This window comes from Camelus dromedarius, chromosome 12 (genome assembly GCF_036321535.1).
Source record: "Camelus dromedarius isolate mCamDro1 chromosome 12, mCamDro1.pat, whole genome shotgun sequence".
NCBI classification, from domain to species: domain Eukaryota; kingdom Metazoa; phylum Chordata; class Mammalia; order Artiodactyla; family Camelidae; genus Camelus; species Camelus dromedarius.
The window spans coordinates 23,263,741-23,282,192 of NC_087447.1; the positions used below are offsets into that span (position 1 = coordinate 23,263,741).

The 18,452-nt window shown below is 39.9% G+C and overlaps 1 protein-coding gene across 13 annotated transcripts in view; it reads right to left on the reverse strand.

Annotated features, from left to right (window-relative positions):
* The window catches only part of CD44 (CD44 molecule (IN blood group)), an 82,753-nt gene that overhangs the window by 22,268 nt on the left and 42,033 nt on the right, over window positions 1-18,452 (reverse strand). For 4 of the 13 annotated variants that reach the window (XM_064492450.1, XM_064492451.1, XM_064492453.1 and 1 more), the window contains exons 4-8: window positions 16,624-16,692; window positions 13,903-14,133; window positions 9,760-9,876; window positions 7,345-7,473; window positions 5,684-5,839 (exon numbers count right to left, since the gene is read on the reverse strand). In XM_064492450.1, the coding sequence (XP_064348520.1) occupies window positions 5,684-5,839; window positions 7,345-7,473; window positions 9,760-9,876; window positions 13,903-14,133; window positions 16,624-16,692 (702 nt within the window). Of the gene's footprint in view, window positions 1-2,805; window positions 2,914-3,385; window positions 3,500-5,683; window positions 5,840-7,344; window positions 7,474-9,759; window positions 9,877-13,902; window positions 14,134-16,623; window positions 16,693-18,452 lie in introns of all 13 variants that reach the window. The other 9 variants (XM_011000583.3, XM_031459806.2, XM_031459807.2 and 6 more) reach the window with 5 other exon arrangements.

The window sequence follows — 18,452 nt, forward strand, 5'->3', positions numbered from 1 at the left end:
CATTATTGTTCAGTTAATTTCCTTACCAACATATATCTTTCTACCCTGAGAGCACATACACGTAGGAGAGAAGGTAGAAGAGGAAAGGAGTAAGGAGCGAGACCACTGATACACTGAAAGTAGTATCAGAAATCAAATGGTCCAAGACTTTGATTTTTCAGATGGGAAAACTAGAGCCCAAAGAAGTTCTGATTTGCTCAAAATCATATAGTCAGACTGGTACAAACTTAGGACTAGACCATGATCTATGAATTCCCAGTATTATTCATATTTTACTAGAGTCTGTGGACTCATATATCCTGTCTGAGAAAACCCTTTGTTCAAAAAATTAACTTCTTGTCTCCAGGGATTTGGGGGGAGGAATATATTATATAAGAATCAATGACAAGACCAGCCTAGTGGGAAGCCTTCTCTCAAATGGTGGCCACATGACTCATAACCACACACACTGGAAACGCACCAGCAGTGGATCTGCCCAGCATGAAAGATGCTGGGAACGGCTGGGATGCTACTCCGCTGACATATTACGAGGTTATGTCTATGGAGCATCCAAAACTGCCAAAATTACTTTTTAACAAAAGTAATTCAGTGGAAGAAAACTTCTCTAGCCAGTGTTTGGCATTTATATAAACAACAGCAGTGTAGGACAGGCTTAAAATTTCAAACACTCAGGGTTGCAATTGTTCAGTTTTAAAAAGGACAAAATGAATGAAGTAAAATTGTATCAGGGTGCCTTTGGGAAAAATCAGAAAGCCACTGACATTTTCATCTATAGCAACTAATAGTAAATTTTTGGTTCATCGAGAAAATGAAAGTGTATAACACAGCAATGATATCTCGATAAAAAAAAGAAAAGAAAATGAGTGTGTAAACTTGCCAATTCGAAGTATGTTTTGCAACTTGTAAAACTGGTTGTATTTCATTATTTTAGAAAATGATATACGTGACTTGATAATAGCAAAGACTTAAAAAAAATAAAATGTATTGTCCTCGTTTTACCCTTGCATTGGCCAAAACATTCCTGGGGTTAACTGGTTATCCAGAGGGATAAAGAAAGAAAAGAAAGGAAAAGAAAGAAACAAACTCTTAAATTTTACCTCCCACTGACTAAATCACTACCTCCTGACAATAATGAAGTTAGAAGAAACACTGGGTGTGATTACAAAAAAAAAAAGAAAAATTTAGCCAAACATAGATTGCCTACTTAAAGCTTAAAAAAAAAGAAAGAAAAATAAAACAAACCAAAAAATGCATGCGCACACACACACCCCACCACTGCTCTATACTTCTTTTACCACTGTCTTTATAAACACAATGATCCTTTAAAGATCCAGTAATCTTCTGTTGCTTTCAACATATGGGTTAGCAGGGTATAGGACTTCCATTGTAAATATGAAGGTTGGATCTCTTCTAGAAGTTGTGATGTTCTTTGGATAAAGCCCAGAGCTCACCAATCAGAATCTCTTTGTTTTGAGAGTCCTGATAATAGACCTGCCGTAGCAGCTACTGCTTCCCCTCTGCTCAGTTCTGTGTTGTCCCGTATTTCAACTACCCTCCAGTAATCATGCCCCTTCCCCACAACTTTTGGCAATAGGCTTATGAATTCCAAGCCTCCTAAATAGTTTTCTGCTTTTTAAGTACAAACTGTCTAAAATAATTTCTAAGATATACTGTTAGGACCCAAAGGGATGGGTACAGAATCCCATTCTGAAGAGACCTCTGCTTCTTAATTTTTTCTTCTATCGAAAGACTCTTGTTAACTCACCTCGTAAACCTCATGCGTGTATCAAATCTATTAGGGTAAATAATGAGACGTAGGCCTGTTGGGCGTAATCAATACAATGCCCAAGACTTATTAACCTATTCAGTCCTAGCTGATGTCTGAGACATTTCTTTTGTTGTCTGAGGACATCCTCAATCATGGATTCCCAAACTCTTTTGGCTTCTAAGTGATTATTTCTTACATTTCTGCTTTAGGAGTATTCCAGGCTATGAGAATGATCGTTGAACCATAATTTTAAGCATGCTACGAGCTATTATCCTAAGCTAAATCTTCTTTTATTCCAAACATCATAAGCATCTCCCTGAGAGGTAGATTTAAAAAAAAGAAGAGTATAAACTTCTTATTTCTTTTTTTGTTCTATCCTCATAGTCCAGCAGTGAGACCTGAAATTGTTTTAGGAAACCTGAGATGTTTGCACATAAGTAGGAATAACAGCATCAAAGCCTTCCCCAAGAGTTACCATGGGCTTAAAAACAGAAAAAAAAACAGTCATGGAATTCAAATGCAGACCATCTGAGCTACTAACGTTCCTCCAAGGGGTACAAGGGGTGCCTTTCTACAATGCAGTGAGGAACAGAATGTGAAAAAGAAACTGGATTCATCAAAGATATTCATAGAAAGTAAAGATTTCAAAGATCATTGCACTTTTCATGTTTTCTTTCCAGGTCCCACTACAGGCATCAAAAGAACACACATCATACACTTCCATGAAAACACACAGATTACCCAGATGGAAACTCTGGGAATCTTTAACACAGATTCTTCAAATATCTCACATATTTTTAAACATTTTAACTTTTTAGACATTTTGGCCATTTAGGCAATCTGATAAGTTAGCATTTTTCCCCAAAATTCTAAGAAATTGGGCGCATATTTGGCAGCTTTTCATGCTCTGGGGATAAGAAAAGTTATTGTGTGGAAATAGAAGATGTAGCCAGTGTCTGCACAAGAGTCTTCCCTATTCTTTGGAATGACTTCCCTAACTCATCTCAGCCAGGACTGCTGACCACCATCCTTCTTACGTGTGCCTGTAGAATGCTGGGTCTCCTCTTCATCATGGTGACTCAAAGACGAGTGTGGCGTCTGGGTCCACTTTTCTCCATAAGCACTGGTGCTACTTCTGTCCACATCTGTCGTGATGATGGTTATACACATAGTGACTTTTTATCAACCAACTTTTGATGATTCTGTTCTTCCACTAAAGTACATGACCTCTAATGGTCCTGTGCCTAAATGGTACCTCTGAGCATCTACCTTCAATGCTTTTGAGTGACTTCACTCATCTCTCCCAAGGGAAAACCAACGGGCATGGACTTTCTTAATGTTTACCTTTTATTCCACTATAACCATTTTGTCAAGGGCAGTATCACAAACCATTTAAATGCATTCATTTTTAAAATGAAGAACATAAACTATCCTGTACTCAGATGATATAATTGATAAATGACTCCTAAGTTGACCTGAGTATCCTCATGAAAGTTCACTAAAAATTTGTGATGAGATATTAACTAAATTTCCCCCTGTGTCCCGATGATTGATCTTTGCAACATCAAAGACTTTGAGGGAAAAAAAATATTTAATTAAGTATGCATAACCCATTACCAGTCATCCTTGTGGTTGTCTGAAGCGATACTTCTGGATTTGAATGGCCTGGGCTCCATTGGGTCCAATCCTGGTTCTGTTGTGGGTGGTTAAAAACCCAGGGTGTAGTTGAAACTGTGATAATGATGATTGAAGTAATTAGGAAAATGTTATTTCTGGAGCTTACTCTGGAGTTCACCACTTGCTTTGCACATTACTCCCTTCTTTAGTCTATAAAGTAAGTCATCTATACCAGGTGGTATAGACGGTTAAGTAGAAATGCCGGGAAAGCAGAGAGTTCCTTCAGCTTGATTCAGCCATACTGTTAAGCATCTCAGTGTCCTTTGCATTCTGTCAGAGAATACGCTGGGGTCAGAACATGAGATCTTCTGGAGAAAGCAGCCAAAGAAGCTGCAGCAGGAGGAAGAAGAGCTTTGAAAACACCAGCCCTCCACCGAGGATAACCAAAGGCATCAGAGCTTTGCCCATCCATGCAGTCTGCAAGTACCCTCTGCACTTGAAAGCCCAGGGAATTCATATCACTGGCAAGTGAGCAACACGGAGATCCACTGGCTGAAGCGTAGACACCTGGAAGTTATACCACGATGACCACTTCACTTCATTAGCAGTTTTGGTGGGGAAAGAAACACCATGAGCAGCCAGAGCTTTCCTAGAGATGAGTCCAAGAAAGAATAGCTACCTAGAACAGCCATATGACTCAGCTATACATTTCTGAATATTTATCAAACGCTTACAGTATTCTCACCAAAAACAAAGCATTTCACAAGCAAGCCATTCATAGCCAATGAAAGAAAACAGAGACGCATACATTCAGTAGAAAAACACCGTTAAGTAACCAACCACCATCCGCAGAAGCTCCCGGAAACTAAAAAGTGGCGTCCATCCACCAGGGCCCTGATGCTGTCACCCAAAACAGTAGAGCTGGAGTAAGAGATGCACCTGGCAAAACCACGACGAAATCAGAATCTTTGTCTTTTGTGAAGGGTTATTTGTAAATCCATCCTAATTCTTTCCAACTTTTATTTTGATGCCCAGATAATACAAAACTCTTTTCAGAACTATAATACTTTCAGCTCTATTTCACAAATTAATGAAGTCAGGTTTAGAGCCATTAACCACATTCTCAGTAAGCATGAGAAAGTGGCAGTTATCACACCCCAACAGAAAAAAGTCGGGCATCCTGCTGAATTACGTGCACAGGTGCCAAGAAGAAAAGTGAGCTAAAATTGGAAAATATGCCACAGAGATGAGAAAATATCAAGGGAAGTTTTCCCCTGGTGTATAAGCATATGTTTTATTTTCAGCTTGATCTGTTTGGCTTACCACCCAAGAGTTTAGTTTCTCAGATATCAAGACCACATCTTTACGATGGCCCCACCTAGAAGATGCGGCCACATTCCGAACTCAGGAGACAGTATAAATCTCCAGTGTTTGGGGTTATTTGGTTTTCTTTCTGAAGTTACTAAAGATAGTTTCCTTGTTCCCTAGACTAAGCTCTGCGGAGATGTCCAGCTGAAGGATATACTCCCTAAAAGCTTAGATATAAAGCATTTAGTTCATCTCCAGTATTTATTGTTATCGATGTCCTCCATTCAGATGCACTTGGGCTTAAGCTCTTCCTTTGGAGCCCTCCCTCCTGGGGTGCTGACCTCTTGGGAATGAAACTCTCAAGTTTCAATAGAATGGACAGAATTTCAATGACCTGAGAGAGCTCACATAGCACCCCAAAGGTACACCTTCTCTGAAAAAAAAAAAAAAAAAAGGAGAGCTGTAATAAAATCAGGCTCAAGATTCTCATCTCTGTTCAGTAATATCTTAGATCATTACAGGCATGAACAGGAAACTCAGTCATCTGGTAGAATATTAGATGAATCTTTGAATTTTTAAGGGGATATTTCAGCTCAATTTCAGTCCCTGCTCTCAAAAAGTTTTATAATTGCCACCAATTTGGGTACCATTAGGCAGTGGTTTCACTATTTGTCTTTAAGAATTGGCCCTGTTTTGTTGTAGCTCAGCTTTAACACTTAAACCAAACAGGAAGAACATGAGGTATTAGGAATTGCATAAAAGACATTTTTCCCACTTCTCCTCCAAATACGTTTTGGCTTCCATTAAAAAAAAAACACAAACAAAGAGCAGTTTCTTCCTCTACAGTCTCATCAAAGTATAACTAATGTATAGGCTTATGTTCATTTTTCATATTAACTGTTTCCCAAGATTGGAAATCACTACTGGGCATCAATCGGATTAATCGATACATCTGGCAGGAATGGTTCTACTGGAATGGATTATTCTTACTGGTGCTGGAGAGAAAATCTTCATCATCATCAATGCCTGATCCAGAATAACTGGGCTGTTTGTCTCTTTCATCTTCATTTTCTTCAGTTGGCTCCCAGCCTGCTGAGATGATATTTGAATCCGTACCTGTTGTGGTGACTTGCGTTAGTGGCTGAGCTGGATGCCAAGCAACCCATTTGACAAAGGAAGAAAATCAGGCTCAGAATGTATAACGGAATTCCCAAGATTATAAGAAAAAAAGTGAGACATTTGACTTGTACAACCCAAATGCTCATAGTCTGGTCTCTGAAGCTAATATAGAGATCCTAAAACAATTAGCGAGGATCTTTCCAATTGAACACTCTCATTAAGGAAGTTAAAAGAATAAATGTGGACAAAACCCCACCAAAGAGGTAAAAGAAAAAAAAAAGCCAATAAACACTCCCCCATGCTTTCAGATGCATTTATTATTAACTTGTGAAGCCTATGCCATTAAAGCTAGAATGTCAAGAATAGAACGAAAAGATTTCACACATGCCTATTGGTTTTGTCAAGCCACCTTTAGAAAAATCTTGGAATCTAAACCCATGCCAATCATTTCTAAAACCCGTTAGTTGTATTCACAATGGGCCAATTCACTTTTTGGTCTTCTCCAGCACCCAGTCTCTGTAGCTCTGAATGCAAACGAAAGCTACACTGCAGTTTCCTGTAACACTTCCGCATATAGCGGGAAAAAAAAAGTTAGTCAATCAACAGAAAAACCATGCCTGGTTGTGGTTACCAGGGAGGTGGAGGGTGGGAAGGGATAGACTGGGATTTCAAAATTGTAGAATACATAAACAAGACTACACTGTATAGCACAGGGAAATATACACAAAATGTTATGATAACTCACAGAGAAAAAAATGTGACAATGAGTGTGTATATGTCCATGAATGACTGAAAAATTGTGCTGAACACTGGAATTTGACACAACATTGTAAAATGATTATAAATCAATAAAAAATGTTAAAAAACAAAAAAACAAAAAACCATGCCTGGCATTTATTAGTTAACCAAAAGGGTTGACTAAAGTGGACTGTAGCCAGTATTGGGGGAAATGTTCACTTTTCCCCTTTTGGATGCAGTCAGTCATAGGCAAGGAAGTGGAAAGCCTCCACCTCTTCTCAGTGGTTACTCAGTGGTCAATCTCCCTTTACCTTTAAGAAAAAGGGGTTTTCTACATTTCGAATGAGACTCATGCTATCTTTTGGAATGACCACTTGCATTTTCATACTATGAGTATCTATCCCAAGAACAGTCTCACTGTTGGAGGTTTTCTGTGTTTTGTTAGCTCTAGCTATGCTACTTTATTTTCTCATAAAAAGTCAAGAACGTTTCATGACTTCAATCGTTTTAGAATATCTTTCAGAATCGAAATTTTGTTCTGTCTTTGAGAAAGACCTAGCGCCTTTTTAGCAGCCCCCTTATTAGCCTCCTCCCAAGACACATAGAAGAAATGTGCTTATGAGTGTTACAAAATCAAACATAAATCATAATGCGCATGATCCTTCTAAAGTCATCAAAAACATTTATGAAACCAGAATGGACTTTAGACTTTGACAACATCCCCGAGGTCAACAAGAATTACTGAAGACTGTCAAGAAAACATACGAAATGAGATGATAATAATAACTCATTACCAGCCGTTACTGTTGTTGTGTCAAGATGACTCTTGGAATCTGATGGCTGAAACCACCATGAAAACCAGTCCTGGGCTTCTTGCCTCTCGGTTGCTGTTTTGGAAGTTGTACCACTAGTGATCATCAGAGCTGTTGTGATCATAATTGAATTGAGTGTGGAAAGGTTAATTATCAGTTCCTAAGAAACAGCACTGTATATGCTTTCACTCTTTTACTGCTCAAGTGTCATCTCTACTTGATATCGACGGCGAAAGAAAAGGAAGAGGCACAGATGTTCCATTTCTTTCAGAGGCCCAAGCTGGGATTCACAGAATGTCAGAGATGGAAAGACCTTAAATATCTGGTTCGTGCTCCTCATATGGACAGACTTTGACTTGTTAAAAAGGTTAAACAAGACAGAGGTCTTGAGGAAAACATGAGAACTGTCTTTGAATTTTGAAAGGCTCTGACGTAAATCAGGGATTACATTTTTATCTGTGCTCCCCAAATGCCAAACAAGGACCGCTGGTGAGAATTTCAAGGGGATGAATATTCTTCCAGATGTTGGATTTAAAAAGGTAATCAATCATCTGAACCATCCAATAGTGAGCTTTTGCATAAAGTATTACATTCCCTACCATCGGAAAGATCACTTAGCAGGAAAATATTATGTGTAAGACATTAACAAAAGATCAGAAATGCTGATTGAACTAGACCATTTAAGATCCTCTCCAAATCTGAGCATCCATGATTCCAAAACCCAGCTCTTCAGAGTCCTAGCCTTTTGTCTTCTACATACTCCATCTTGGCCAACCAATATCATCTCCAATAATTTAGGGTATGATATTTCTGCCAGCAGTCCCAGACACAAAGCCCCAGCAACCCGAAACACGTGGAAGAAGGACACGGGAAATGGAAGACTGAAAAAGATGCTGTTCCACTTTTCTCCATTTAGCATCCAAATCCTCTAGCAGCCTTGCCCATGGTCACTTTTACATCAGCACTAGATTTTGCAAAGCAGAACAGAATATTCTGAGTCCCAGTCTTTGAAAACAGAATAATCAATCAGGCAAGACAGAGAAGAATTGAGCCCATGATCGCATGAACAAGACAAGAAGCAAGAGTCTTGGTTGGAAAGCTTCCAAACACTGCCATTTCTGCAACCAGGATGTCCATCAGAGGAAGAGTAGAGAATAGTAGATAACAAACTGAGAAAAAGTTCAAGGAGAGAAGCTGGAGCCATTATTACACCCAAATACAAAAGTAAAGTAAGTTAGATTTCTTTTTCCAGCTATCAAGAAAGCCCAGAAATAGCCCAAGATGAAGTACTGACAAGAAGACTTTCTCCTTCACAGTGTTTGTCCTATGAAGATATGCATTGTAAACTTTTTAAAATAGCATTTCTTTATTCTGCAGGCAATCTCTCTCCCTCTTTTCAGCATCATCTTAATCACTATGATATGTAATCATAACATCACATCAGCACTATTTTCCTTACAGAAGTATTTGTCCAAATAAAAAATACAGTTTATTCAATGTCTTATAAGCTAAGCAAATGTAGAGGATCATTTAAAAATATATTTTATTTATTTATTATTGTATTACTTAATTATTTTATTTTGGTGGTGGTGGGAGGTAAGTAGGTTTGTTTATTTTTAGAGGCGGTACTGAGGATTAAACCCAGGATCTCCTGCATACTAAGCATGCACTCTACCACTTAAGCTATACCCTCCTCTCTGTAAAGGACTATTTTTATAACTCTTCTTCTGAAAAAAGAATGCCTAATTATTCTGAAATATAGCCATATCCTCCATCAATGAAAGTTAACAAATGAACATATGCTTATAATCTCCAATGGCTATAGACTTTGAATCTTTTCCCATCAAAAGCTCTCAAGTCAAAACACTTTATAATGATTTAGAATTAATAGTCAGGCATCTAGGGAGCTTGTTAGAGGCTCAGATGCTGACATAAAGCAACAAGTCAATTCCTGTATTTCACAGTTGAGGTTTTAGACATCCAAACAAGAATCCAGGGCTGACACTTTCCATCTGTAAATCAGTATTTCCCTCTGGCATTATGATTGGCTGTGCTAATTAGATCAGCAGAAAATAGGAGTAGGCATTTTCTAATAGACTTCTTTCAAGAAGACGTGTTCTGAACAAATCTCCTAACTGAAGCCTCTGAGGGAAAAGTAATTCTGATTCTATGTGCATGTTGCCAAATGGAAAACAAGGAGGACATTTAGGAGAATCCAGTTATATCCTCAGACCCGTGGGCCTCTCATAAATTGGATGGTCCCACACCCTGTTCTCACTAAGGATGATGACAGAGCATCAGCAGGAAGCTTTGGCATGAGAACGGATGTCCTCTTCCTTAACACTGAAGGCCTTGGCATTCAGGGCAACACGATGAGCAAAAGATGTAACAGTTTACCTGTCGTTGCTGTTGTCTGATCCTGAGTCTTAAGCCGTGAGTTACCATACCGGGACCATATCCAATTATTTTGCTCCTGAGCGGCTGCATGACTGTTTGAGTGCACAGTTGAAGTAACTGGATCAATTATAAAAATATCATTTAGTGAGGTCTTTCTATAAAACCTTTATCTCAGCTCCATCTATGTATAATGTACATATATATCATAGAATGAAGATCGGACAAGAAAGATGGAGGCCTGGTTTTATCTCTGCAGTCTCCGAAAGCCTCTTAGAATCTTAGGACATCAGAAATGCGAATTCTGTATGGGTATCAGTTCAGTACTACTCATTCTTCCAACTGAGCCTCTTGGATACAGGCTCAGAGCAAAATCAAATAGCAACTTAAGAACCAATTATGGAAAAGAGATTTTCTATCTACTTGATAGGGTGACCCAGGCATGAGCTGAAATTAGCATCTCATAAAGTTGCTTTTCATTCATTTATTTTCGGAGTATCTTTAGAAGTGCTTGCTTGTATCTTTTGGGTCTGTCTAGCATTTTACTTAGGTAGCCTGTGATGACAACTAGCATTTCAAAGTTCCACCCACACTCGTTAATCTCAAGTTAAGCTTCATTCTCGAGCGGGAACTTTGCAAAGGGTGTGTGTTCAAAGTGTTGAAATCAGATAACGCTTCCTCAAGTATTCATCCATCACTTCCCGTCACTTTTAATTCTAATTCAGAGTGTGTTTCCAGAAAGGAAACAAAACTGCCCAAGCTTGAAAAATTCTGGACTCTATTCAAATTAGAGAAAAGATAACCAGTGCTATTTTGCAATCTGAAATCTCCCACTTGACTCTCAAGTTGGACTTGAGTCCAGAATGTTTCCCTGTAGCAGCAGAATGGCAAAGATCATCAGGATAAACATCTAAACCAGTTGAGATTTTTAAAAGCCATTTAAAATCATACGCCGCTTTGAAAATCTGATCTAAGTTATGGCTTCTCTCCTCAAAAAACAGATCCTACACATATGCAGTTTCAAAGTTTTGCATATTATTTCAGGTGACCTTTGAATGCCTCATGGCCAATCGAGTCAACTGGAAGTCCATGAACTCCAGGTTAAAAGCTTTGATTCTAAACACATCCAGTGTTAACTGCCCACACAATATGTTCTGTGCTACAAAGGACACATTTACACAGGATGAACTAGACAGACAGGAGCCAATTTCACCAATCACGCCCCCAGTTAAACCTGGGCAACCCCCTGGAAAATCTGCAGAGAGCTCATTCTTCCCTCAGAAACGTTATGAAAGATGCAGAACTGTGGCCTTCCTCACCCTATAGTACATCAGGTAGAGACCAACAGGAAGGAAACATACAAGAGTGAGTTGTATGAGATTTGTATGAGATTTGGGGAAAAAGAAAAAAAAATTAAAGCTACTGCCTAAGCAGCACAGTTTTCAATTTTCTCCACCCAAGTGGACCATGCCAGACCAAAAAATATATATATACACACACATATATACACAAATATATTATATAAAATATATATTACATAATTATTATAATAAATGTATACAATATATATTTTAAATATATATTTAAAAAATATATAACCCAGAAGACAAGGAAATAGAGCTTTCCAAATAGGAGTCTGCTTCTTGAATTCGTTTAAGTTACTGGATTCCAAAGGATTCCAGATCAACAACAGAGAAGAGGCTGACGACAGAACTCTAGGAAGACTTTTCCAAAAACATTTATAATAAAAAGCCTGCTGGAAGTCAAAACCTACCCAGATGGTGGTTCTTACTGGCTCTCCCTACTGCCACCCACTAAGGACGCTTAAGGATGGAATGAGCTGCACAAGCCCAAGATGCACTTCTCTGTACTGAGCCAGCCCTCCTTGACCTCTGCCCCCCTGCCTGCATCAAGAAGGATTTGCAATCACTCCCTCTCACTGAGTCCCACCTCTCAGTCCAACAGTCACGAGGCTTGAGGACTCTCCTTACTGGATTTGGTAAATACGGTCTATTCAGGAACTTACTAGCACTAACTGTTTTGAGTACACCGTATGCTGCAGTCAAGTTTCTACCCGATCGTTTTCTTTGACAGTTTTCTTTGCATGAGTTGACTTATTTGGAGCCACCACTGGCCTTCCTGGCCCCTACAGCACATCCCTGACTCTCAGGTTGGCCCTGTTCTCACTCTGCTGGACATCATGAGTCTCTTTCTAAACCACTAAAAGAAACTTAGCTAAGTGCTCTGGAAAGAGGAAAGCATAATTCTTTTCTCAACTCAAATCCTGAACTGCTTTAGTTAAGAAAACACACTTAACTAAATCATTCCCTTGATTTCTGAATGGTACACAGGCTCCATGAAGACACGTCCAGCTCTGAGTCCCCAGTAACTACAGCAATGCCTGGCACAAAGGAGACCTCAAATACTAGCAGAATGAATGGCTAGAGCTTGCTAGGCCTTCCTTCTCATCAATATTACTTCCTAATAGTGTTTACCGTTGGATCCCAAGCACGAGAATAGCTTGGTACATAGTAGGTCTCCAAAATATGTTTGCTGACTAATTTAGGCAGGAAAGGTGCAGTCCTTAAAAGATGTGCTAGGAATGTTTATAAAATGTCCTCATTGCCTTTTCTAAAGCACATGTGAAATACTCTTCTACACAGGCTATTAGCAGCTTGACTGCTAATTTCTTCTGGCTCCCATGAGATATATTTTGGCCCGATTTTCTTCTTTGGTGGGAAATGGGACTTGAGGATAGACCCGATCTGCTTCCCGCTGAGAGCACTAACAGTTGTGTTGGCCAACATCTGACAAAACTGCATGCCCTGGTGATAACCACCTTCAACGTGGCTACTTTACAAAGGCGGGGAACTCAGGAAGCGGCAGGGAAGGCTTCTCTCAAGAAGGATCGTCTGTGTGATTATAGACAACACAGTGACACCCTCTCCAGAGAGCCAATAGTCTGGGAAATCATGGGCAATTTGAAAACATCTGCTTTTGAAATGTTTCACAGAATCTGCCGGGGATGACCAGAACCCAATCCTATCTGTACCACCCCCTCAGTAAGATGCTAACAGAAATTTAGAACACCACTGAGAAAGTAACCTTACATTACATCACAGTGTTCTGGAGACTGCCCTGGCTTCTGGGCGATGAGGAAGAGAAAAGGGCCCCGTCTTGAGCATTTGCAAAACCAGGACATTTCTGCCACACTCTTTGGAGCTCAGAGTTCGTTCCACCCCTCAAGAGTTGTAGCCAGGAAAAGAGAAAATCCACACCATACTAGGAAAATTGCCCAGGAGGCAGATGTCCTGTTTGAGTTCGAATAATCCTCCACAGGAGGAACGCAGCCAATCTGGAAACCTGTTCTAAAACAAACCATAGGGAAAAAGCAAAGAGGGAAGCAAAAACGGAGACAAGAGGAAGATGTCAACACTTTCCAATGAAAGTGAAGCACCAGGGGCCAAACCCCAAGAAATCCAGTGCAATGTTTACATATCTCTGCTCCAGCGGCCCCAAAGTCATGAATTAGCCACGTAACCAAGCAAGTATTAAGAGCCTTCCCCTATCGGCTGGGATATAAAACTCTTAAAAAGGTTTAATTTGATCAGGTAACTCCTTCAGATACACTTTCTCAGACCAAAAACAAAAGAATTTTTAGTCAATCATGGATGGTGACTATGACTAATAATAATTAAGGACACAATTAAGAACATGAATATAAATCAGGTTAGAACATCAAAATATAAAATGAAGCTGAAGAAAGTAGCAGATGGATGGTATGCGTACACTACCATCCCAATTTACAAAAACAATCTTATCCATAGGTGGGTAAAAACAAGAAGGAAACACGCGAAAATGCGAATAGCTTCCGCACCAGGCTTGAACCGTCACATCTCATCAACAAAGGATGTTCTTCTAAAAAACTTCCAATAAGGTATTTCTCGTAGATGAAAAAAAAAATTGTAGGCAGTAGGAGTCAACGCATACAGCGCACTGACACCCACAGTAGCCCGCCCCCCTCCCCAAATGAGGTCACCACCTTCTATCACAATCAACACACGAGTGCCTAGCACTCGGGGAAGATCAGAGATGTTTTTTGCAAACTCATTGCTATTGGAAAGCACAGTGATTCATTCTCCTTACTGGTAGCAGCGGTGTTCTCCGGGTTGCTAGAGACCGGGGGACTGCCTTGGTCTTGGGTCGGGTGTGCAGTTGGAAGGTGAGTGTGGAAGATACTGTAACCCCCGGAAGTGCTTCTTTCGCTGGAGCCACTGCTCACGTCATCGTCGAGCGTGTTGCTGGGGTTGATGTCCTCGGGGTTCCTTCTGTATTCCCCTTTCTGGCTGTAGCGGGTGCCGTCACGGTTAACGATGGCTGGGAGACAGAGAAGGCACTTTCAGAACCTGCCTGCTGACGTGTCCTGACTATAGGAAAGACTGTGGTTACCATATGAGACAGTGACTTCAAAGTCACTTTCCTTTTTTATTGAGCAAAACAACACAGAGTGGCCGATGCACTAAGGAAATGAACCCTCCCCTACTCACCCTCACACCCTGGAAATGGGGAGAAGGAAGCAGGTGTGCTTGGGAGTCCCCATGTTTGAATCCCAGCTTTGTGTGGCTCTAGGCAAGGCAGGTAACCGAGCTTCAGTTTCATCACGTGTAAAATGGGATAACACCACCTTCTGTCGTGAGCACTACAGGAGACGTTGTATGGAAAGTGCTTAACATTGTATCCAAAATACAGTTAGTGCTCAATAAGTGATCATTCTTCCTCCTGGTTCCCACCCTCCCTTCTTAAGTCCATGTGATATTTGTTGCTATTAATTCCACCTATTTGAAAAAGGATTTAAACTAGGAGACAAAGAGGCCAGCAGTCTTTGCAGGGATCAACCAGGCGTTACTGGTTTATCTGTGCTTCGTTTTATTGGGCTTTGCAGATACTGTGTTTTTCATGAATTGAAGATTTGTGGCAACTCTTGTGCTGTCAGATGATGGTTAGCATTTTTTAGCAATAAAGTATTTTTAATTAAGGCATGTATATTTTTAAAACACACTACTGTTGAACACTTGGACTACAGCAGAGTGTAAAAGTAAGCTCTATGTGCACTGGGAAAACAAACAAAATCTTTATCACAGTATTCACTTTATTGCGGTGGTCTGAAACCAAACCCACAGTGTCTCCGATGTATGCTTGTACATTTACAAAGCCACAAAGAATTAGATTTTCTTTCTAAGGTGCCAGTTTTGTCAGTTTAAGTGAACTCCTACTGCCGGCTGAGAAATCAGCATGCTTAAATATTGGCAGACCCTCTGCTACCTTCTGTGAAATTCAACTTGAAATTAAGAAGCACAGATGGACATAAAGATCAAGATCTTTGGTTTAAACAAAGAAATGACTAGAATGACAGGAGGAAGAAAAGCAGGAAGTCGTTCACTGTTCCCCTCTTAAAGTGTCTGCTGCCTTCAAGTGTGGGTCCCTCAATGCACAAATGTGTATTTAGCTGAAATGATTTTCTGCTACATTGCGCTGGTAGGGCTAAAGATTATTTTTGTCCACTTATCTTGGTTGCCCAAGTGGAACTGTTAATAAAACATGTATTAAAAATGTCCCAGAGTCTCAATCACCCTGATAATCTCTGCAGATGAAGATCTGATAAGGAAACAGGACCAAACTTGAACAGGTCTGGACTTTGATGAAGATCTATAGGGATCGAGAAAATGGGGCACTTATTGAGCATCTGCCATGGGCCAGGCAGACATCAGACACATTGTCTTTCTTAATTTTCATGACAAGCCTCATTTGTTGTTCCATTAGCCAGATGAGAAAACTGAGGCTAGGAAAGAGTAAGTCATCCCTCTAAGATCAGCCAGATGGTAAAAAACTAGGATTTCAAACCAGCCTGATGTAGCCAGAACATCTCACACTGCAAGCCTCCTCTTCCTTTTGCAAAGTATGGGTCAGGGGCAATCCCTTATGTAATAGTGGAGGTGGGGAGGAGGGGCTGGATTTCTGTGGTCCAGAAAGATTCTAGTCCCCCTGCCGCCACCACCACTGTCCCTATGCACACCGAGGGGTCTGGCTCTTAGGAGGCAGAAATCCAGTCTCCTCATCACTGTGATGCTTCTCAAAAAATGAGGCTCAGAGGCAATCAGATCAGGGTTAATAGAGTGACCTATTCAAAAGTTCTGGCTGAAATATTCTGTTTGCTGAAGTGCCAAATGCCTACTTCTGGGGATAATCAAGATGATTTTTAGGTTGACATGGTGTAAATAATGTTGAAACAAGTATCAGGAAGGTTGTACACTTTATTATCATTTCTCAATAATCCAGTTAAATCAAACAGAAACTCTGTGTGGAATGCCCCTTACCCCTAAAACTTATTAATCCCCCTTCTCTGAGAGAAAGCCTAGAGTTCAGACTCAGAGCTTTTAGCAGCTAGAATTTAAGAACATTATTGAATTTTTCCTATGTTTAAATTAGGTTACCTTCTATTTATGATCAGGATGTTGGTTTTCCATTTGCAGTTTTTTAAAAATGTATTTTAAGTAGAAAAGAATGGGTCAATTAAATGAAAAATACCAAGTAAATGACAGTGCCATGTCCACAGAGATGCAAAAAAAAAAAAAAAAAAAAAAAGTGCAAGCTTTCAAATGACCAAAGTTTGAGGAACAAAGAATTGGGGTAAACCAGATAGCAGTTTCAAGTCACTGAAGGAAAAGGGGAAGGGATGGTAAATCATAGTCAGTGTCCCTAGTTGTAGGGAAATGAGTGCTATTCTGTTCAAATATAAAAGACAGGAAATGCACCTGATCCTTTGCCCAAGAACAGGGAAACTTATTCAAGGTTAGAAGAGGTACGTACTGATGGTAACTTGTCCTTCAAAGGCACTGGGCAGCTCTGTGACTGACGTACAATCTTCTCCAGGTGGAGCTAGAGGTAGACAAGAAAAAAAGGCATGAGAACACTAAAAATATGAGCATAATTAATGTCCATTTCTATTATGACAAGTTTCTGAAACTTGATTAAGTCTCTTAAGAAATTCTCTGAATTTTGTGATGCATTTTTCCACTTTTATTTCACTTTGTACACTTTTGGAAGCTTATCTGTTCCTCTTCCCAAGCCAACAAATCCATTCATTAACCAATGTATATATTCCACACGAGGGGCTGTGGAAGGCTGGGACGGAATGATAATAAGACAGACATGGTCCTTCTCTAATGAGGCGTATGTTAGGAGTTATCTTTTAAAAATTTGTTATTATAAACGTCATGTTGAAATAAAGAAGTGTATGAACTATAATGAGGAAATCATGTGTAATCCCAATAATATATAGAAATGATGGGACAACATGGCCAACAAATGTAATCAAATGCTTATCAACATGAACAGCATGAGAATCTGAAGATTAAAATAATCAACAAAGAATTTAGGGGTAGCAGTATTTTTCAAAAACCAACCTTTAGTCTTTTTATTAATGCATTAAATAATTTATTTAACTAAAATCCTTAAGTGCCTACTCTGTAGACTGCTTCTCACCAAGTAGTTTCTGAGGTTGTCCACCTTTGGTCTAGGTGTTCACATCATTTCCGGGGACCACTGCTTTGGCATATCTCACCATGGGCACCTCTGGCTTCTTTGTTTTTTGTCCTCTTCTACTTTCCCTCTTCTTTGGGAATAAAAATTTCTGACTGTACGCTGGGCCTGCCTGACTACCCACAAATGTTACGAGCAGTGATTTGAGAAGCACTGTCTAAGGCCCTCTGAAAGCAGACCTGAAGGTTCCACCCTGCCTGCCCTCCCTTGAGTCCTAAAGGAAGCCTGTAGGATGCTTTAACCAATCATTCCATTCATGCCCAAATGCTCTAGTCCGTAACTGGACCTTGTGTTGAGTACTACAAACTCAGAGCGCTTTGAACTGGCTTTGCAGTTATAAAAAGGTTGGATTCATTTGTGTATGACGGCTGTTATACTGTGTGTGTGTATGTGTGTGTGTGTGCTTTAATGTAAAATGGAAACATCTGTTAGGCTGATTTCTTCTAGAGTTGCTTCTTGGCAAAGAGGAAGGAACAAAAAGGGATGGGTGGACAGATGGATGGATGGATGGATGGATGGATAGGTGAATGGATAGAGGGAGGCGGGCAGGCAGATTGCTGTCACAAGGAAGTCTGTCATCATAAGTATTTTAAAGGTCCTGCATAAATCGCTGGGTACTCATGACATTGGACAAAAACACAATTTGAACAAAACAGGGTTTGATCGCTTTCCAGTTCCTAAGAGCATCTTTTCCCACAGATACAAGGGATGTCCTTTACCTGCTTATCCTTTTGTCTCACGGTAAAAGTAATCAGCAGCTTTATATATTCAACTGGAGAAAAGCAGGTTTTAGAAATAGCCATTCTTGCATGGGCTGATTAAAAGATTTTTCAGAAGAGAGATTCTTCAAAGAGAAAGTCACCTCCTTGGAAAGACCATTCCTCACCATCCAATCCAAAAGAGCCCCTCGCATCTCCCCAACACCCATCACCATTACATACTTGTTCTCATTTATTCTTCTTCGGGCTTACCTTTACCTGAAATTATCTTGTTCATTTTACGTGACAGCACATCTCCCATCCCCTTCCTCCTGCTACCCACCCATCTCCATAGAAATACGTAAGCTCCCCAAGATTAGTAGTAACTGTATCTGTCTT